At 41.1% G+C, this 21845-nt stretch overlaps 3 protein-coding genes across 7 annotated transcripts; 1 reads left to right on the plus strand and 2 right to left on the minus strand.

Annotated features, from left to right (window-relative positions):
* Positions 1-12198: 12198 nt before the first annotated feature.
* Positions 12199-13729, minus strand: pex26 (peroxisomal biogenesis factor 26). 4 transcript variants are annotated; one of them, XM_086059454.1, is made up of 6 exons: positions 13645-13719; positions 13342-13444; positions 13126-13263; positions 12731-13044; positions 12498-12635; positions 12199-12411 (listed from the first exon to the last, which is right to left on the minus strand). In XM_086059454.1, exons 2-6 carry the CDS (start codon positions 13425-13427, stop codon positions 12311-12313), a joined length of 777 nt encoding a protein of 258 aa, XP_085915580.1. In that variant the 5' UTR covers positions 13428-13444; positions 13645-13719; the 3' UTR covers positions 12199-12310. The 4 variants fall into 4 exon arrangements, with proteins under 4 accessions (XP_085915580.1, XP_085915579.1, XP_085915578.1 ...); XM_086059453.1 differs by having other exon boundaries at positions 13126-13266; positions 13645-13718; XM_086059452.1 differs by having other exon boundaries at positions 13342-13729.
* A 30-nt stretch (positions 13730-13759) lies between these two features.
* On the plus strand, positions 13760-15025 carry llph (LLP homolog, long-term synaptic facilitation factor). 2 transcript variants are annotated; one of them, XM_086059455.1, is made up of 3 exons: positions 13760-13896; positions 14324-14561; positions 14638-15025. In XM_086059455.1, the coding sequence occupies exons 2-3, from the start codon at positions 14330-14332 to the stop codon at positions 14811-14813; spliced, it is 408 nt and encodes a 135-aa protein (XP_085915581.1). In that variant the 5' UTR covers positions 13760-13896; positions 14324-14329; the 3' UTR covers positions 14814-15025. The 2 variants fall into 2 exon arrangements, with proteins under 2 accessions (XP_085915581.1, XP_085915582.1); XM_086059456.1 differs by having other exon boundaries at positions 14324-14549.
* A 180-nt stretch (positions 15026-15205) lies between these two features.
* hcls1 (hematopoietic cell-specific Lyn substrate 1) lies at positions 15206-21697 on the minus strand. Its single transcript, XM_086059450.1, is given in 15 exon segments — positions 15206-15753; positions 15832-15897; positions 15970-16285; positions 17823-17960; positions 18043-18191; positions 18268-18337; positions 18773-18828; positions 18901-19024; positions 19027-19199; positions 19277-19331; positions 19582-19692; positions 19766-19889; positions 20991-21064; positions 21136-21219; positions 21627-21697. Coding segments are annotated over 14 exon segments (1677 nt in total). The 5' UTR covers positions 21627-21697; the 3' UTR covers positions 15206-15616.
* Positions 21698-21845: the final 148 nt, after the last annotated feature.

Below are 21845 nucleotides of genomic sequence, written 5' to 3' on the forward strand. Positions count from 1 at the left end.
AAAATGCAGAAGAAAGGCATACAAGATGCAGCGCTTCTTATGGAAAAGCACCCGCAACAAAAGACATGAAAAAAAAAAAAGAGCTGTGTCTTATTCAAGTGTGTTGACCTGGAAAAAAAAAGCAAACATTGTTGAGGAATGTGTGAAATGTGAAGCGTGGGAGGAGAGCTTCCACACATGTGGCTGTTAGCTAGACGCGAAGAGCTGCCAAAGGCTCTCAAGGTGCGGCCGCTTTCGCTCTCCCCCTCCACCACGACGGCTGTCGTCAAAGGGGGGGGGGGGTCGTCTGAGTTCATTCTCACGCTCCAGCTGCTGCTAGCACTAATGCTAACCTAAAGTGACAGTGCAGCTTGGTACATTCGCGCAACGTAGCAGAATATGTCAAAAATGAAAATCTGGCAGAAACCCAACATATAAGAAACATTTCCATACATTTTAGTGACGCTGAGAAGGTAGCAAGGGGGGGGGGGGGGAAAGCACTTTTTTTTTTCTTTTTTTTTTAATTGTGCGATTAACGTCACATTGACAACAACAAAAAAAAGACTTATTAAAATATGCTATTAGGCTAACGATCTGTGTTATCAAAACAGCATTTGATTGTCTTTACAGAAACGTAGCAAAAAACGCTACGTAATGTCCTGAATAGGGGAAACATATCATATCATAATTTCCACTACGCCAATGTACCGACCGGACAGCTGATATTGCGCTGCATGTCCGTCGGTGCTAATCAGGGCAAAGATTTCAAACGTGGCATGGACCCGTGTCATTCTTTTGCCCAATTGTGAAATGTGTGTCTCTCCCATGGCTGATAAGAAGGACAAATATGTGACAGCGAGGGAAACGCACACGAGAGTGAGAAAGTGATAAAATTCCCTTATGCTCAAATCATTTCCTCCCTGCAGCGCACTACTCCACACAAAGGGAAGAATTTGCAAGCTTCTGCAGCAAAATGCAACCATTTTGGAACAAAATGACATTTTTAGTGCTGCCTGCTGAACATTTGACATAAGTTTGACCATAAAATAGGTACGCCAGCTTTTTGTACCATTTCTTACTAAATTTGCAAGTTGGCAAAGGCTAATGCTGCATTGGAGGACGGTCAGAAGTCTGATTTAACGAAGTTGTTTTTTTCACAATTCCGACCTGTAAGCGTTGAAGGCGAAAGTAAAACAACCAAAATGGCTGATACTAATAAACTGTTTAGTTTTGGTCCTCAAAACTCATTTTGACCTCCGGCAAACTTACCTTCTCGAAATGTTACTTCATTTATTGTTTTTATCTTATTTCATAAGCATTCCATACAGTTCAGTAGTTCACCGTATAATTTCATGCAGGGAGATAGCATCATACTGTCACGTGCGTTGTGTTACGTGAAGTTATGTAGAATATTTATGAATGAAAAAAAAGCCATCTAGTTTTATACTGGAGTAAATTGTGTTTTACCATTCACGGTCTGTGGTTTTAAAGGGGTCGCCGTTGTAGTTTGTCGGTGAAGTCTGGGGTTTGTGGGATTTCCGAATTCAAGGGGCCGTTCCCGTACACACTAACTTCCTGGTTTGAATTAGGAAAAGTCCGACTTCCGACCATCCTCCAATGCAGCATAAGGATAAGGCTAAGGCTAAGTTGGATTTTACAGACATTAACTTGTTCCTGACACAATTTGTATTTATTTTTATTTTTATGAACAACTGTTCGGGAAATTATGATTTAGTGCAGCATCTCCACTATTCAAATGTAACATAATGACAAGTGTTTGTACATTGCTACCCAATTCTTGATTTTCATGCTACAATTAGTAGGACAAAAAAGACATTTGTCTGTCAACTGAAAACACACAAATTAGAGAAGGTTATGAAAACAATAGTCACTAACCACATATTAACAGCAAAATATAAAATGTTTGGTGATGCGATGTCTGCCTTTCTGTCAAAATTGTATAAACTATCCTAACATGGAGTTTTAAATAATCTAAGTTTATTGTCGCCAGAATTTAGCAAAATGTAACAAGACGCCATATTGAGTTGAAATTTTTTTTTTTTTACCATTAGCATGCACTAACCCTAACATTATATTGATTTATATAAATAAACAGGGCACATTTGCATTTTCTTGTGGGAAGTGGATTTCAAATTTGTGTACGATGTAATTCCGTTTCACAAATTAGAAATAAATTTAAAAAAGCACAGTATTGTACATTAATAAAACAAGAAATGGCCGGAAAAGAAATATGTCGCCGGCGTGACTCGACGGCCAGGTTGGATTCTTGAGTGACATACATCGCGCCTACCTGCTGACAGACGGCATAGCGTGGGAACCCGCCCACATCCGAGCCTATTGTGCAGCCATTAAATTGTGCAACGTGTATACTGTATGTCTACTTCGCAGCGAGAGCGCAACTTCTCCAAAAGCATCGTTTTATTTTGTGCTTGCTCAGTGCTTTTCTTGTGTGTGTGTCCACATTCACAGAAAGACGCTGACTTGCATCTGGCGGCGGCGCAGCGACCACGGCACCTTAACGACTGCGAGCGACACCCGTTTGGGCAAAAGCGTGGACGGGCACGCGCCAACACGTCAGGCGCTGCACCCTCTTGGGAAGCAGGGTTTCCCACAGAGGATTTGTTCTCACAACTCAGACAACGATCTGTTGTTGCGCATGGCGGAAAATACGCTAGCTAGCGTCACGGCGCTGTTAAGAAGATGGTTGGTGTTGGTGTTTAAGCAACAAACTGTAGTGGTTAAAGTACCTAAAAGGTTCAATCAAAAGCTCTTTTGGCTAAAAAAGTGCTTTGCTGTGGATCAAATATTTGGGAACTGAACAGGTCATAATGCTGCGTTCAGATGAAGAAACTGTTCATCAATCATCCAATAATTGTTTTGATAATGTATCTACTAAGGTTATTTTGATGAACTAAAACGAATGAAAAAACTATAGCTAAAATAAAAAAATAAAAAAAGTGTAAACAAAAAAAGAAAGAAAACTGAAACTACATTTTATGTTTACAAAACTATAATTATAGCAAAAATGTCAATTTTAGACTTTGGTACCGTTATTAATTTAATACATTAGCCTTTGGGAATGATTTTAAATATGATATATTTATATCTATATTAACCCGAATAGTGTGTCACACTGAAGTGATGTCGTCTAGCAGCAGCCAATAGAAAAGCACCTTCAGATGACATCACTCCTAGGCAAAAAGCAACGCTCGGTAAGAAATGTGTTACTTTTTTTCATTTTACCATGGTGTTTATTACATATTGCGCACAAGTAATATACGTAAAAAAATAAATTTAAAAAAAACATACTAAAACTACGCATTTAAAAAACTAATAAAAACTAACAGAACAACCCTGAAAACTAATCAAAACTAACTAAAATGAAAATTCCAAAACTATAATAACCCTGGTATCTACACACCAAATTGGACGCAAAACATGCTAACGGTGTATAAATCTTCCAGTGTCAAAAGACTTCAATTTCCCACTTTCCAGGAATGCAGCATAAAGCCACGTGAACTTCTTTCCAAAGCATTTAAATATTACAAACAATGGCTGCCTGTGACGGCAGCTGAGTCCAAACGGAACATTGTGTGGGCTGAGAGGTCTTTGGCTTTGAGTTTTTTTTTTTTTTTAAATCACGGCAGAGAAAAGGCGCTAGTGATGCGACGTTCTACAGCGGCGAATTGTAGCATACATCAAACAGGTCCGCCCGGGGCACACTTGATATCGCGTTTCATTTGAGTTGAGGCTCTTCATTCATTTCGGACTTTTAGAGTCGGACGGCCCCCGCCCCATTCTCCGCGGCCCCCTTTGGCTCGCTGTCGGTCCCCCCCGCGCCGAGGCCCCCGCCAGCCGCTCTGGAAAAACCCCGTGCATCTGACTCGCATGGCCTGGCTCCACTTGTGTGTTCTGCTTGGCCCGCGCCGCTCGCTCTGGAGGAGGAGGAGAGCTGGCCAATTACCCGCCGCCACCGCGAGACCAGTATGATGTCATCCCCTGCTCCGCCATAACAGGCTGCAGATGAGAGGAGGCCTAACGAGAAGCAGGGCCGCATAAAAGGAATCGCATTGTGCGGCCGTCTTCGTTATCGACGACAAAATCCCAAAGGAACGGACATGATGCCGTACAAACAAATGGGACTATCGGACTATTATTTTTGAGATAACATCACGGCAATCTAAGATCTTCCGGCAATGCCATGACATCAGCGCAAAATCAATATTTGAGTCGGAAGTTGTCTATAAAGACACAGCAAAGCTATTAGCTTAGCATTTAGCATCACTTTTGGATATCAAATGTGAATGCTTGTGGTTTGGAATGCAATGCAGGCGGCGAGACAGCAGTTCCAATTAAGGCTCTGGCGTGTCTATATGCAATCTTAAAAGGGAGGTCAACCTCAAAAAATGTTCTTGACACTAATATGTGCTATGCAGCCCCACTAGTATAAATACGGCATTCTGGTTAATATTGTGTTAGTGGAATATGAGTTAAGCAGCTAATCCAGCAATTTTTTATCAATATCAAAAGGCAGCCATTTTGCCACTTGCTGTCAAGTGAAAATGACGTCACAGTTGTTGAGGTCTCAGGTAACAACCAATCACAGCTCAGCTTCAGAAAACAGGTGAGCTGTGATTGGTTGTTGCCTGATCCCTGAGCAACTGTGATGTCATCTTAAATTGACAGCAAGTGGCAAAATGGCCGCCCCAGAGATGGGTAAAAACGGCAGTATAATCCATCCATTGTTATCCATCTCAGGGGCGGCCATTTTGCCACCTGCCGTCGAGTGAAAATGACATCACAGTTGTTGAGGTCTCAGGTAACAACCAATCACAGCTCAGCTTCAGAAAACAGGTGAGCTGTGATTGGTTGTTGCCTGATCCCTGAGCAACTGTGATGTCATCTTAAATTGACAGCAAGTGGCAAAATGGCCGCCCCAGAGATGGATAAAAACGGCAGTATAATCCATCCATTGTTATCCATCTCAGGGGCGGCCATTTTGCCACCTGCCGTCGAGTGAAAATGACATCACAGTTGTTTAGGGCTCAGGTAACAACCAATCACAACTCAGCTTCAGAATACATCTGTGATCTGTGACTAGTCATTCCCTGAGCAACTGTGATGTCATATTAAGTTGACTGCAAGTGGCAAAATGGCCGCCCCCTGAGATGGATAAAAATGGCTTGATTTTGCTGCATAACTCATATTCCACAAATGTAATATTAATCAGAATGTCATGTTTAGACTAGTGAGGTCACACATAACATAATATTGTCAAGAAATGTTTAAGGTCGACTTCGCCTTTCACCAAGCCTAGCCTTGAGCAGAAATACCTGCACAATCGCATGCCGCTCTCTTCCGGTAGACGGGACACTCCCTCCAGAGGCCGTTGAAGGTGACATACATTTATTCTCACACGCTTGGGCGCTCTCCCGCCAGGCCGCGCGCTTCCTCCGGGGCGGGAATTTGGCAGCCACATCAGAGAGGGTGCGAAGCGAGCCTGCGGGTCGCCGTTGATCTCCTCTCGTGGCTCCCAGCGCTTCCCGCAAAACCGAGCGCCGCATATAGATGCCGGACACGACGTATAGGCAAGGCCCCGCGGCAAGGCGACGAGCCGCAGTGTAAACAAAAGGCGGCTTTCACGCCGACGTTGCGTCGCTTTGTGACGTTTTTATCCTGGAGTTAAAAGAAGCGAAAGGGCGAGCGCATGACTTCATTTATCAGCCGGGACAGACAGGCGCTGTTTTTTTTTTTTTTCTGTAGCAATTTACTGTGTTGCACAGTCAGCAAGGTGCCATCAAATGTGACTGGAAATTAAATGTAAAATTATCACGTTACAGCCACAACATATAAAACATGCCTTCTAGTCAATCTATTCATTAATTAGGATTTGGACGACACCCCCTGAATCCTAGTAAATCATATTACCCAAGAGACATTTTAGATAATGGTGTGCTTCTTGCGGAAAGTTTGGGGGAAAACCCTCACTTCTGTTCCAGAATGGTCCGTAAAAAGCATGCTAACTTTGTCCAATGAAAAACCTGCCACAAGTGCTATAGATTTCAAATAGGTGTGTTACTCGACATGTTAATGGTGATCACAAAAGTCACGGATCGGATCGCCTTTTCCCATTAAATAAAAAAAAATAAAAATAAAAATTTAAAATGTCTAATATAGCCGTTTAGGATTTAGGAACACAACTTTTAAGTGCAATATGAGGCAGGAGCATTCTTATTTTTAACATGGTTCATGTATAAAATAAAAGGTATTAATGGCTTAAACTTGTTTTCCTATCATCTAAACAGCTAAGTTTGACATTTTCAGTTGAATGTTTTTTTTAAACAAGTAAGTAGCAGAATATTGAAAAAGAATTAAAGTAAACCAGGTACCTGTTGTCAAACTTACCAGCCGGCAGCCAGACACTCTTTGGTCATGCTAACAACTAGCCGCTAGCCACTTACTTCGGCGCCTTTTGCCATATTATAATATGACGGCATAATTATTCAGCGGTTTCTTACAGTCTTAAATTAGCGATTGAACATGAGTTCGGGATAACTTTGTGTCGATGTTGGTCGCAACTACAATGTCAATTAACTACGTCCTCAGTATAACGTCTAAAAGGGAAGTCAAGCTAGCCATCACGCCAAGACGTGAGCAAATTTCAAAGTAAAAGTGTGCTAATGCTATTTGCATCGCCGTCAATGTACTTTTACTGTATTTGGTCAACTTTATTTTGAAGTTTGTCTTAGCGTGTTACGTTGAGTATGTTTCAGCCTCCTTGACATGTCAGAATGGTATCGACTGTGAATGCGCACTTTATTTTTTATTTATTTTTTATCTCCACCAACCAATCCGCGGATCGGGCCTGATCAATGATGATCCGTTGCACCACTAGTTAAACATACTTTTTCATTTGGCATTAAATGCGTATTTGATGTCCATATGGCAAATAGGCACTAAATGAGTATTACATGTTGATTTAAAGTGCTCAAACTCGAAATGCAAATAGTAAATGCAGATCACCAAACACCCCCCCACCCCACACACACCCCAACATGACATCAGCCTGCAAACGTGCAAACAAAGTCCATAAAGCATGACAAGCATGAGCAAACAGCACGGCTCCATCAAAGCGCTTTATCAGCCTCCCCTGGTAAGAAGACCTCCCTCCATCTTGTCAGCGCATCTCCCGGAGAACATTCCATCCGCCTGTCCCACCTCAAGCCGGCGCTGGACTTTCTTTCCCACAGAACCCTAAACCCGATGAATGAGAGCGGGTCATTGTTTCGTCCCCATCCCAGCAACTTCCTCGTGGAGGAATGCTTCAGGAATGCCGACGCCGGCTACCTGACATTAGAAGGTCTTTGTGTGGGAATGGGAAGGAGGTCAAAGAGCTCGGACCATGGATGCTCACCTTGCTGAATGTACCTTTGATGAGCCAATTAAAAAATAAATTAAAAAACATGCAATTTATCACTTGCTACCAAGGGTACGAACTCGAGATGGAAATCAGAGTTTAACTCATGATATGGCTTCATTGCAAATTATAATTAGCATAATACAGCACAAGGTGGAAAAAACATTGATGTTACGTTGTGATAGCTGAAAAAGATGTGGTTGGTAGGGCTGGGTATCGATTCTAATTTCTTCAATCGATTCGATTCCAATTCACAAGAGTTCAGTTCGATGCGATTTAGATTTGGACTTCAATCCATATTAATTCATTATGGAACATCAGTTCTTCTTAAATATCAAGGACATGATAAAAACTCCACAAACATTAAATTCCAAATTAAATTTTGCAAAGGCAGTAACTGGTTAAATTATTTATTAATGAAAGTAACACACTATAAATCACTTGACTGTTACACAAACATTGAAATCAGCAAGCATGAGATGAAAATATTTTCATAATTCTAATTCAATAATTGTACAGTAAATATACATTTAAAAGTTTCTGAAGTGCAATAAGTCAGGACTTTCATGAATGTAAGAAAATACTTTGAAATTCACGTGAACAGTAAATTTCAAGAAAACAGTAAGATACAAAAAAAAATCTATTTTCATATGAATTTATTAAAATAGATTCATGGTTTTATGAATCGATATCAAGCTCAAAAAGGAAAATCGATTCAATATTGATTCTTCGATTTTTTTAAACCCAGCCCAAATGGTTGGATATTTTTTCAAATTTGTGTGGTTGATTTGATGACAAATTTAATTGATTCCACCTTTCTGACAAAAAGAATGTATCTTTTTTTTTTTTTTTAAAGACATCCAGATTACAGTGGACAAAATATTTTGGTGTCTTCATAGTAAAAAAAAAATTTTAATCCACTAAACAAATTTGGAGATACGGAACACAATTGAATGGATTGTAAAAAATAAAAATAAAAAATAAAAAAGTATGTGCGAATGCTGCGAGTTTTTTTTCTTCACAAAACACAAAATAAAAAGTTAATTTGGAGATAAGTGCTTTTTACAATGCTATGATGTCACCCTATATGAAGTGAAAAAGTTCCCTCCCAAAACCTTCGAGCGTCAATCTGACAGAAACACTCAAGCGCGCAGCTTTGGTTCGCTCTTATGCCAAAGTACAGTTTGGCCTGGAGGTGCAATTCCACTCATTCCTCCTTACAGGAGATTTTAATTGAAGGTGCGCCAGGCGAGGGTTTATTAAGATACGTTCCGATCATGTCCGGATGAGTCTTCCTCGCGACAAGTCGCAACCGGACGATGTGTTTTGTTTTGGCTTTTTAACGACTTTTGATTTGTGTTCCCGCCATGGGAACGAAACGGCCACGGCGGCCGCGCGGCGTGGCCAGGTGGTGCAAAGGTTTCGAGACTGCTGTTACGACAGGAAGTCGTTTCCCAGTAACCCGAGCGGCCCGGCATCAATGCACTTGCCGACATGATGATAAGAAGCGCAGATAAGGTGCCGACTGAAGAGTGCCGACGGGTGGGGCACCGTGAATAAGAAGCGGGCATTGAGGGGGGGGGGGGGTTTGGCTCATTTCAGCCTCAGCAGCATTGGGACGATTAAACTGCACGCTCAGCGTTTTTTGTTTTTTTTCCTCCACCCTGAACACATCGAACGCGTATCATGGAATCGCTGCGAGCGCCACCCAAAAGTCACGTCAAGCTCCAAACCAAACCGCCGCCCCACATCACTTTTTTTCCCCCCTCCCTCACAACAAAAGTCAGCACATGCGTTATTTACAACACACTTCCAAGAATCTGATTCTGAACCCAAGGAAAAATGTTGGCTAGAATTCAAACCGTTTGTGATAAGAAGCCAGCTGATTTATGCTTTCTTTTAAAATCAGGTCAGGGATTCCCAAAAGGTGGAACGGAACGTGCACCCCTGGAGGTATGGGGTGAATGAGTTTAAAAGTGTATTGACAGTTTATGGTACATAATATAGTTTTATAGTTTGCAGATACACAAGCAAAAAGTCACTCTTCTGCTTAACTCATTTGCTCCCAAAAACATATGAATATAATATTTTCAATGTTTTAAGTGTCCCAAAGACGTATTTATTCGTTTATTTTCTTTTTTCTTTTTGGTAATGCTGGAGCATACAGAAGGCTTTTATGCAGCCTCTCAACTGCAAAGAAAGGTTGAAGCAATGGTAGTTATTACAAAATCGGCCAGCAGGTGGCAGCAGAGTATAAGAGATCAACCAGGGCCATGTTGCCAAAAGCTCTTCCCCCCCACTGTTTTAAACAGATTTGTGAATAATGATGAAACTTAGCTATATTCTAATGCCAGTTGCTGCAAAACGGAATCATATAGAAAAATACTTGTTTTTCCTAATGAAAGAAGAGACTCGAATCTTTCTTTTGGTAGGTTCCATATTTTTATAGCAATAGAACACTATTATTCTGTGGGCCTTGCAAAATCAGTCAAAATCCAATAAAACAGCCAAGAGTGCAAGGGATTTCTCTTGAACGCGTTTCTTTTTACGAAAAGCTCAAGATTAGGTTTTGGTCAGAAATATGCCGCTTTTAGTCAAACCATTTTTTCGATAAATGACTACTAGAGAAAGGAAAAAGCGGAAAACGTTTTCACCATTTGTAGGTTTGGGGCTCATGACGTCACAAAAAGATTCTGTGGATCTTGGAAGATCAGTTGCTAAAACAGTTGGCACGACGGGAAACGCGTCTTTGAAAATGGCTGGCAGTGAGCGCGTTAAAACGAAGGGGGTGTGAAAGACCGACCTTATTGGACATCAAGGGCTTTTGTTTTGGAGAGCGTGTGCGCCGCCCTCCTAAATGAACATCAAGAGCAGTATTCAGCGCTTTACTTAGTGACTAAATAACAGCAAGTGAAAGTAACGTGTTACGGTTTTATGATAGCTTTATCAACATGAAAGAGGAAACATAAAAGCGTCCGACTTTTGTTTGCGACTGACAAACGGGGACGTCACCATGGCTACCAAACGGAAAAACACAGCCATTTTCAACTTAAAATCTCATTAGTTGACCGAGATGAGCATACTTATAATTAGCTAACCAAGTCACAACGAGCTAATGCTAAAAATGTCATTGATGCTATTCCACAAACAATAACATGGTTAAATAACTGCTGCGTAGTGACGATGCCACAACGTAGCTAGCTAACGTAGCAGCCTTCCAAGCAGAACCGGTCAAAAGCGGCTTGGCTGCCCATCAAATGACAATATCAACGGCTTTGAATCAGGGGGTCCAAATTCTGGTCCGGCGGCCATTTTGCTTTTTTATCTATGAGGTGGCAAATATCAAAATGGCCGCCGCTTGCTTGTATTTTTCTGTATGTAAGTTTGGACATGACTGCTTTAAATTAAATCAGCAAGTTGATCTGTTGTGAGGAGGTGACATCAGCTCCATGGTTGGAATAAATCAAAAAGCCGCACCAACAATATGGTGGCCCTGCTTGAGGCTGATTTTTCCCATGCCGTTACAACATTAAGCGGTATTATTGATGACGCTAGTGAAATGTCTGGAATGCAGTGCGAGAGGGGAGACGGAGGGATCTCGTAGAAAGCCAGCACTCCCCCCCAAAAAAAAGTTCATTTTCTCCAGCGCGCGCTCACCTAGCAACGAGCTAAACACTCGTCAACACTGGCGACGTGACGGCGACGTGCCGCCACCGGCGGGGCTCGCTGAGCGCAATGGTGGCCGTTGGGATTCATTCGCACTCATCTGATTCACTCCAATTATGAACGATATGATTTTTTTGCAATTTGCAAAAACGACACCATTCACTACAATTACAATATAATACATTTCAATGAAATCGCTCAAATGATATTATCTCCAATTCTGATACGATTCACTGCGACACATGATTCACACCAACTCCGGTTGGAATATGATTCACTTCAATTACAGCACAATTCTCTTGAATATTGATGCAATTCTCTAAAATTGTGATACGATTCACGCTATTCCCGATTTCGATCACGGTATGATTCCCACCAACACTATGATTCACTGTAAATACGATACATTCCAACCACAATGACGCGCTCCAATTGGGATAAGAACACGATATATACAAAGGGTATTTCAAGCATTCTCTACATAAATTAATGGTGAAATTATAAATCTGTCATTTCAGTATGATTGTAAATGGTAAAAAAAACACAAAACTGTCAGTATTACTTTCACATTTGATGACTTGAATGCTCGCCTGCTTATTGACATGGTCAGCCATGTTTTTTTGTTTACTTTTGACCCTGTAAGCGTTTAAGTAGGAAACTTCCCAGCCATGTGGAACATAGCATGAGCATGTGGTGACTCTTGAGCACCACCTACACGCAAGCACATGACATTGCTGCTTTTTTAATTGATTAAAATCAGAAAACATGTCATATAAATGAAAATAGGTGTAAAATGAGGCCATGCAAAAGTGCTAACCTTTCCAGTGTCATCCCCGCTTCCGCCTTTCTGTGTATCTGCTGCGGGGGGGGGGGGGGGGGGGGGGGAGAAAGTACAGCATAAGTGTGACACATTAGGTTAATAAAATAATTGTAAGTGAAAAGATAATTACAGTACCTGAGGGGGGAAGAACAGCAGTTTTGATATTGTGTGATGGTGAAGAATGTGAATCAAAGGCTTCAATGGAAGTCATGAGATTAAATAAGCAGCAAATAAAACCACACATTTGCTTGAATGTCAACAAGGAATGAAAATGAAATATTTCTATTACACATAATACATGAGTATGCACTTTAATATCCCTTTCATATGGTAAGTGCTTATTTATGTTACATGAGCCAGTGTGGTATGACCTGAAAAGCAAAATGAAATTACAACAATGTCCACATTCAGTCTTTCTGAGCTCGATAATATGGAGCCACCATGACGTTCCACATTTGTCGAAGCAGCTGATGTAGTTTGGAAATCCACACAAAGGAAGAAGGAAGCGCTGCAGGACACACAACAAAAGTGATAGCGTATTTCATGATGTTGTCAAAAATAGCTTCGTTTTTTTTTTTGCTTAGAAAAACTGACCTGGATCCAGGCGTAATAAAAGCGTGTAGAGAATAACAGCAGCTAAAGTGAGTTTATGTAATAGGGAGAATCCAGAAGTCGACGTCAATCTCCTGTAAGTAAGCCTCAACAAGGCCTCCACTTGATTGAGAATGGAACCTGTGTGTAGCAGGTTACAATATACGTATAAGTATGAATAGCAGCTTTCAGTATTGATCGACAGAAAGGTCCAGTGAGTCTAAATGCGCTCTCACCTCGCGTCGAGGCATTATCAGCATTCAACCCACAATCTGCGTTGACATCTGGCATGTTCCGCTCACGTTCCTCTTCTTCGATCATATCCAGCGCCGTTTGTCGTTGCTCTTCGGTGAATGTGGCGCTTCCCACCTCGCCCACGACAAGCTCGCGGGCCTGATCCGTGCGTCCGAGGGGCAGGAGGACATGCAGTAGATAGAGCTCAGCCACTGTGCGAAACCCGTCCAGTCTGCGGTTCGACGGGCTGTGCAGCCACGCTCGTGCAGCCTCTTGCACCGCTGCTGGCTTGTCTACCTTGGAATAGAGGAGGATGCTGCCGGGAAAGATGACAAAAGAGTATGAAAACCGCCGTGCAATGACATCATGGACAATGAACTGCTTCACGTGTACTCACCACATTTGTAATATTTTGGCTGGTATCTCATCCTGATGCTCATAATACTGAAGGACCCAAGCGAGGACACCTGGCCACTGGTTGAGCTCAGCCAAAGCTTGAATGCCCACTATGCAAAAACCAGCCTTAAGCTCACCCCTACTGGAGCGGATACGAAATCATGTAAATAAATAAATAACAAACTGAAGAAAGAGTAAGGTTTAAGTTAACACTCACCTCACGTCCTCTTCCTGCGCGTGGGCGAGGCTCTCCAGGCCTCTGTCGCACATATGAAAGGAAGCGTCGAAGTTTTTATAGAGCATCAGTTGCTCTGTGGCATCTTCCAACATGTCCAACAGTTTGGTTTGCGTAGAAGACAGCGGAGGGTTGAAAATGGGCGTAAAATCGTCGCTCACCGGAGGCCTGCTCATGACTTTAGTTACAATCAAATTATGTAAATGAACTAAAATAATGTTACAAACTTTGTTGTACTCCCGTCTTTTATTAATAGAATGTTGCTAAATATATAATTATACGCACCCCAAGGTGTTATTTGTACACAAGAACCTTCTGGTTGGTGTTATCAAAGCTTCCGGGTTGGGAATTATTCGCCAATGAGAAGTCACGTCATTACCTAAGAAAACAGCCAATCAAAACTGGAGATCTTCAGTTTACGCGCACAGCCAATCAAATCGAAGCTTATTCACGGAGCTCCTCTGCCACTTGTAAACACGTGTCCGTACCTTCCTGTTTCTTTTCACGGTCCAATTTCAACGAATACATCTAAAATCTGTAAGTTATTCTATTTACAATAGTGTTTCTTTAATTGTTAAGGAGTCGCGATTATGATATTGAGCGCTTCAACCGGCCTGTTTTGCGTAAAAAAAATTGAGTAGCAGTTGGATAGCTAACGAGCTAGCTGACGTTAGCTTTGCTGTAGCTTCATTTGTTAGTATTTAGAGTCTAAATACTCAAGTCATCTTTATTTATATAGCGCTTTCAGACAGCATAATAATAATTTATGTGATTTGTACCAATGTTATGTTATTTCAGAATGTAGCAATCTAAAAATATTACGTTTTTTTGTTGTTTTTACGTAACATTTAGAAGAATGTTATGTATTTCAGCCATCTTTTTCACCATGTATCCCTATACATATGGACAATCACTGTACATGCATGATGAGTAAGAACATTTGTTACTGTTGTTTTCCCCCCAGAACAAAATGGCCAAAAGCTTGCGGAGTAAGTGGAAGAGGAAAATGCGAGCTGAGAAGAGGAAGAAGAACGCCCCCAAGGAGCTGGCCCGCCTGAAAAAAACACTTGGTCTGGACAAGAAAGGCGAGGACGCCGTGATGAGCGACATACAGGAGATTGCCACCGTGGTCCCGGTCGAGAAGATCAAGAAGGAGGCTGACGTAGTCAATGAGGGAGCAGGAGACGATGGCGAGCGAGCATGTGCATCTTCACGCTTCTTAAATTGTAAACACACGTTACTGTATGTAAATAAATAATTGTATCACTTGCGCTGCAGGTGATAGCATGGACTTGGACAGCAAGCGCAACAAGAAGACACTGCTCAATGAACACGGACAGTATCCTGTGTGGATGAACCAGCGGCAGGCCAAGAAGCTGAGGACCAAAAGGATGTCTGAGAAGAGCGGCAGCAAAGTAAAAACAAACAAAATGAAGAAGGGCATTTCCTGGTGAAAAAAAAAAAAAGACTCTTGGAGGCAATCACTCTATCCATGATGACTGTCACGGTGTGGTTTACATTTATGTACCACACAGGCTCTGTTTATTTCTATGGAACAGAAGAAATATTTTGAACGGACACAAAACCTATTTTTATTTCATTTCTTCACTTATGTGTGATTAAATGTATCCCCCCCCCCCCCCCATATAAAATTCATTTAAACAACTATGAAGTCATTTTTGATTTACCAATATGACACAATTGAACTATAAAAAGTTAACAATTGCAAATTTCCTGTCTTATTGTGTTGGTAAATTAACCAGGAATGGGCAAAACAAGTCACAGGCACATATTGGTTTAAATTAGGTGTGTAAATGTTACCCTTGGCTTGGGACAGATAACAGACTTGTTGCAACATATACAGTATTATATTTATTGGGGATAATTCAATATTTTCATATTATGAGTTGTCCAGTCACGTGATGGGAGTAATTAGATATTCGGTACTGGGTGGAAAATATATATATTTTTTTATTTCCCATTTTTTTAGGGGTACCCAAGCAAAAAATAATTTTAAAGTACAGTGCAAAATATCAGATTGGGACTATCAGCAAACGCTCAAAATCAAGTCAGCGACTCAGACACAACAAAATGTGATCAGGACTTCGCTACTAACAGCAGCCAATACTGCGTGTTTTACAAAGACTCCCATTATCAACAACTCCACACCATTTCAAAGCTGAGACTTTGATGCCCAGCCCGAGAAAAAAAATCGTACAAGTTGCGGTGAGCCCCGGCGGGGGTTGGCGTCGGCATCTCACTGCATGAGCTGAACGTATGCGGCGGGAAACAGGCCGGTGCGTCCGTGGCAGTGTCCCTTCCACCAGCCCTCGTCGATCATCTCGATGTCTGTGATGACATCGTCGGGGTTGAAGGAGATCTCGTCCACGTCCTCTGCCAAAGCAAGTCAATACATCCTCACCAGAGCGCAGATTTGATTTAAAAAAATATGACCAGAAAATAGTAACGAACCTCCTTGATAGTCAAAAATGGCGATGGCTTGGACGCCGCCTGACAGGTCCTCATAGTCATCAGTTGCTGCAATATGGAAGAAAAGAAAATACGAAAATAGAAGTCAAGGCAGCACATCTTTGTGTGTTGATGTCATACCTGACGAAGCTGCTGGGGGCGCTGTGCAGACTTCTTCGTAGTCATCGCCTCCCTCCCCCACTGTGGGGGGCGGTGGTGCCACCTCCTCGTAGTCGTCGTCTCCCTCCCCCACTGTAGGGGGCGGTGGTGCCACCTCCTCGTAGTCGTCGTCTCCCTCCCCCACTGTAGGGGGCGGTGGTGCCACCTCATAGTAGTCGCCGTCGTCCTCCACCGTCACTTGGTTGTACGCATCCTCTGCTTCCTCAACAGGGGGCATTTGCAGGTTGTGGTCCGAGCGCACGGGCAAAGCCGGAGGCTCGGCGTCGAATGTTTTTAACTAAGATGGGGATGGGGGGGGGGGGGGAAATAGGACACATAGTGCATGTATAGAACCAGGAAGTGGTAAATCCAGGTCCATAAAGTTAAAAACCCTGCCACAGTTTGACTTTAGCTCCTGATGCTAGCTAGCTAGTTAGCTCCCTAGCAGGTAAACGAGCACCATAGGAGCTATCTAGGGAGCTCGCTAGCTGGCTAGCATCAGGAGCTAAAGCCAAACTGTGGCAGGGATTTTACTTTCTGGACCTGGATTTGCCACCTCTGTTAATAGAACTGAAAACCAAATTTGGTAACCTAAGTCAGTATTCACAAAAATACAGTTGTTGTTTACTTTATGTTTTATTTTTCTACATGTTTTTTTTGCAAGTAAGTAAAACATATGTATTTATAGTTTTACTTCTTTTTGTTTTTTCAATTTGTTTTATTGAGTTTATTGGTTTATTTTTTATATTATAACATAACAATGTCAGAAAGGAGCAAAAGTACTAATAGAAGTTGTAATAATTATTTAGATTGCACTTTTTTGTTTTTACATTATTTTATATTGGAACATTTTTAGTAAGCAAAATGCAAGTTGTAATAAATAATATCATTTTTTAAAATTATTTCCATATTGCAACACTTTCAAAAATGAGCAAAAGAAGCAATGCAAGTTTTAACTCATTCCCTGCCATCGACGGCTATAGACGTCAAAAATTCATTAGAACTAATTCTATTAGTTATACATTTTTCCCACTTTTGTTAACAAGAGTATGAATACCTAGATTGTTTTTATTGTATTAGAACAGATATAACATTTGTGATTAATCGAGAGTTAACTAGTGCAGTCATGCGATTAATTACGATTAAAACTTATAATCGCCTGACGCCCCTAATTTTTAATAATCTTTTCTTAAAAAAAAAAAGATTATTTAAAATATAAAAAACATCTAAGAAAAGATTATAAAAAATTAGGGACATCAGATGATTACAATTTGTAATCGTAATTAATCGCATGACCTCACTAGTTAACTCACGATTAATCACAAATTTTATATCTGTTCTAAATGTACAAAAAAAATTCTAGGCTTTCATACTCGTTAACCAAAATGGGGGAAAAAATGTTGAACTAATAGAAATAGTTCAAATAATTTTTTTACATCTATTGCTGTCAATGGCAGTGAATTAATATACATTTATATTTTACTTATTTTTATTATTTGATGACATTTTTAACCATATTAATAATACATTTTGTATAGCGCTTTTCAAAAGACACTTTACAAAAACAAATTATAAGTTTCCGAGTCCAAAAAAAAAAATGTAAGTAGGACTTCTAAATATTTACAACTAAAAGAAACATCTCAACATTACATAATGTAGAATAAACACGGACAAAAAACAATAAAGCAGCACAAGTAGCAGTAATGCAAATTCCAATATATATACATAGAATTTTTATGTTATCACATTCTAACAGCAGTAAAATAAGTAACGAAAACAGTAAATCAATATTTATTTTTGATTTTCATTTAACGAGTGGATGTTGAGTGTCTGACCTGTGCTTCTGATTGTGGTTGTGGTGTTGGCTGTGGTTCTTCTGCTGTGTTCTGATCGCTCTCCAGCGAAGCTTCAAAGTCTGCAAGCACTTCCGGGACATCCGCAAGATGAAGTTGGTCTTCTCTGCTCTTTTGCTCCTGTCGCAGCAAGCATTGAAGGGGAGTTAGTAAAAAATCCTCGCAAGATTTGTCTTTTTTTTTCTTTCTTGGTGGGGGTCACCTGCTGTTTGCGTTCTGCTTCCTGTCGTTCTCTCTTCTCTCGGTCCTTCCTCCTGCTCTTCTCTTCTTCTACTCTCCTCCGGTTCTCCTCGTCGGAGGCCTTGGCCAGGCTCTCGAAACGAGCCTTCAGCTTGCCCGCATTGGCGCCGGCTGCACGGGACGCAGTCAACGTTGACTTCTGCTTTATGTCATGTGCATACATAAATCTGTAACTCTTAGAACTCACAGGCTTCTATTGGCTGCGTCTTCTCATAAGCGGAGGCCGGGGAGTCCATGTCAGAGAAGGCGGCTGCACTCTTCAACATCAAACAAATTGAATTGACGTAAAGTGGCAAAAACGTCATATCTTAATCAATTTGTGAAAATATATATATATTTTAAACTGTACAGTGTGTTGTTGTTTTTTTAAATAAAGCATGATTTAAAAAAAAAAAAAAAGGTTAATAGGGTAATTGTAGTAAATCTTGTGTATGACAACTACTGACAAGTAAAAATTATAATATATATATTTAATGGTAATAGTTATTCAATTATGCTAATTGAGGGGGGGACTACCAATTTTATGTACAAATATTGTTATAGAGAATTACATTTACTGAATTTTTTTTTAATTAATTTGGAAATTACTTTTTACTGTATTTATTATAATATAACGACAGTTATATAATGAGGTTAATGATACGAGTAGTAGTAAAAAATAAAATCCAACTTCAATTATTTAACTCTCTCACCTTGTCCATGCGTTCCGACTGCACTCCATATCGACCCCCGAAACCTGCTGAATAATCTGAACACATTCCACTGGATTAAATTGATGTCGTGAAGCGGATTAGCGCAAACACAATCCGTGCCCTGTCACCTTTTTGGGACTGGTGTTTCTCCGTGCGGCCCTCGTAGTCATAACCCACAGCGGCTTTGTCCACTTTCTCCTTTTCCACGCCGTATTTGCCCCCGAAGCCTTTGGAATAATCTGACGGCAGAAAATGGAGGGGAAATGTGAGCTGTCAATCAAGCAGACTGAGATTATGAGCAGCAGAGTTGACCCGCCTCTTTGCGACTGATGCTTCTCCGTTTGGCCTTTGTAGTCGTAGCCCACGGCGGCTTTGTCCACTTTCTCCTTTTCCACGCCGTATTTACCCCCGAAGCCTTTGGAATAATCTGGAAGGATATAACATGCGAGACACATGATTAGAAATAAAACATTCTATATAACAATATAATGATATTCGACCCACCTTTCTGTGACGTATGCTGCTTGACTTCTCCTTTATACTCAAAACCCACAGCAGACTATACAGACAACACAGACAACTTTGTTACACATGGACTAAAAATGCTTTATAATTTACTTTAAATGCCTGATTACTCATGTTCTCTTGGGACGCACACAATTGACAAATTCTGTCTGACAAACATATTATAATGGAAGTTTTTTTTAGTCTATTTGAAGGCAATATAATGTGAATGATACCAAACGTAAAAAAAGTGCAGACAGGAAGTTATCAGAATAAAAATAAAACGTAGCCTCTCGTCCTCTGACCTTGTCGAGCCGATCCTTCTCCACGCCAAACTTCCCCCCGAATCCCTTGGCTGCATCTTTCTGGGAACTGTGCTGCTGCACTTGCGCGACGTAGTCGTGTCCCACCGCGACCTGCGCGACCCCAAAACGCAGTTTTGTACACTTTTTTGATCGAAGCGCGAAACCCCGACGTGCCCAATGGCACCTTGTCCATGCGGTCCGTCTCCACGCCGAACTTCCCTCCGTAGCCGTACGACGCTTTGGGCGTCATCTCCCGATGTTTCACCTGCTCGTGCTCTGCGGCCACTTTGTCCCTCAGCTCTGTAACACTGCACAAAATAAATGAATAATGGTTTAAGTTTCACCACGACGTGTTAAAGCATTTTGAAGGAGAAAAAAAAAATGCTGATTATTAGCAATCGAGTGACTGCACTGGAAAATTTACATGAGGAAATATGTCAATTTAGCTCAAATTCATCATCATAGTACTGTTTTTAAGAGTGACGTCACCTCATGTCAGTTATTTATTTGGTAATTTTCCATTCCTGCCAACGCGCCTCATACTCCTAATACATGCCACAGACTTTTTTCACCCTTTACTAACCATATTCAAAAGAACAAGTATGCAAAGAGTTTATAAGTTGTACAAATACTAATCGTTTTTAAAGCCTTTTTGTTAAGTGAGCTACTAATCAATTTTATATAAGAAATAGTATCATTATGAAAGTGTTGAAAGTTTGGTTTTTGGTTGCTGTATTTGCATTTGCGGAGATAGAATTTAGCTAAGACGATCAACAAGTTTATAATAAAACATACATCCTTTGTTTGCTTTCCATAATAAAATAAAAACATTCTCCCATTTTAAACTAAAGTCCTTGTGTAACTGTGAAGTAATAAATCCACAAAAGTCCTACATGCCACGGACTTCCGACTTGTGGGTTTCACACATCAGCGCAGTTTCCGGCCACTGCTGGCCGCGTTCCAACACTCGCACCCCTACCCCTGCGCTCCCCCCCCCCCCAACCGCGCGCTCCGGCCAATGAGCGTCTCAGCTCTCTGAAATGCTTCGGACAACTGAGACAGACAGACTCGACACTCGCACCCGTCGACGGGAACGCTCAACCGAAGGGAACAAAAGCGGAAGCGCAAGCACTGGGACGCGGCCCGCACGTCGCAAACCGGAACCGGAAACAAAGCTGATGTGTGAAAACCAAGAAGTCGGAAGTCCCGCCTCCTGCGTGGCATATAACCCATAGTGCTGCCAACTGCCCATTCCGTAATACAGTAATTGTTGGTAAACATTTGGTCAAGTCCATATTAGGCGATGACTAGATCTGCTCTCACTTCCCCTTCCTGTTTCTACACACTGACCGCCATGAGTGAACACAGGACTCAATTAAGTGGACAAGCATGACGTCTCCTTCACTTACCTGATGGGCTCTTTGTGGCCCGACCCTTCAATGGTCTTGGCCCCCCACCTCTGCTCCTGTTCCGACACGTCATTCTGAAACAGGAAGACGTTAGATCAAAATACATCCTGTACACACACACAGGCAGGAAGTCCTCATGCAGCACCTCAAAGTCTGGGTCCGTCTCCCAGTCGTCGCCTTCTGCAGCCACCGTTATGCTCACACTGTGGCCCGCCGCTGACTTCCACATCTTCAGGAATAACACACACATTGCATTGTGACTAATTCATGTTCATAACTTTATTGGGATGAATGGGGTAAAAAAAGTGCATGCTCAAGTTTTACTTCCCCAAAATGAACCACTTAAAGTTTGTCTTAAAAATGCACATGTATGGCGAAAAAAGCTTTTCATTTACAAAACAAAAACATATTGTGACTGTATTATGGTTGAGCATTTCTCATAATACCACTATTTGTAAATTAGCAAACATGTAATGTTAGCCCCCTTTATGCTGTCACACAATTACATTGTCTTTAAAGTTACCAGATTCCATCTTCATCAGTTATAAAAAATTAATGTATATACATTGTTTGGTTAAATATCAAATATATATATTATCTAAAACATTAGTAAGTTAAAAGAGAAGTTTACATTACCTTTCCAGTCCGTCACTTGACTTGAGAATGTTTGTTTCCGTGTCTCAGTCGAAGTGATGACACAAACGTGCGCGAGCATCAGTCACGTGCACGAGCGGTGGACATTCGTGTAACTAATTTTTATAGTATTTATCAATTTACAAACCGCACATACTTAAAATAACTTTAAATAAATAATACTTTAAATGGAATAAACTTGGATCGGAAATGCTGCGTTCA

This window comes from Leptonotus elevatus, chromosome 17 (genome assembly GCF_054856555.1).
Source record: "Leptonotus elevatus isolate MCC_2025b chromosome 17, RoL_Lele_1.0, whole genome shotgun sequence".
NCBI classification, from domain to species: domain Eukaryota; kingdom Metazoa; phylum Chordata; class Actinopteri; order Syngnathiformes; family Syngnathidae; genus Leptonotus; species Leptonotus elevatus.

Coding starts and splice junctions, on each gene's coding strand:
- pex26 (XM_086059451.1), bottom strand. CDS start 13,535: ATGAGCAGGCCTCCGGTGAGCGACGATTTTACGCCCATTTTCAACCCT. Junction 12,636..12,730: donor TGATAATGCCTCGACGCGAG/GTGAGAGCGCAT, acceptor TGCTACACACAG/GTTCCATTCTCAATCAAGTG. Junction 12,412..12,497: donor TTTATTACGCCTGGATCCAG/GTCAGTTTTTCT, acceptor TGTGTCCTGCAG/CGCTTCCTTCTTCCTTTGTG.
- llph (XM_086059455.1), top strand. CDS start 14,330: ATGGCCAAAAGCTTGCGGAGTAAGTGGAAGAGGAAAATGCGAGCTGAG. Junction 14,562..14,637: donor AGACGATGGCGAGCGAGCAT/GTGCATCTTCAC, acceptor CTTGCGCTGCAG/GTGATAGCATGGACTTGGAC.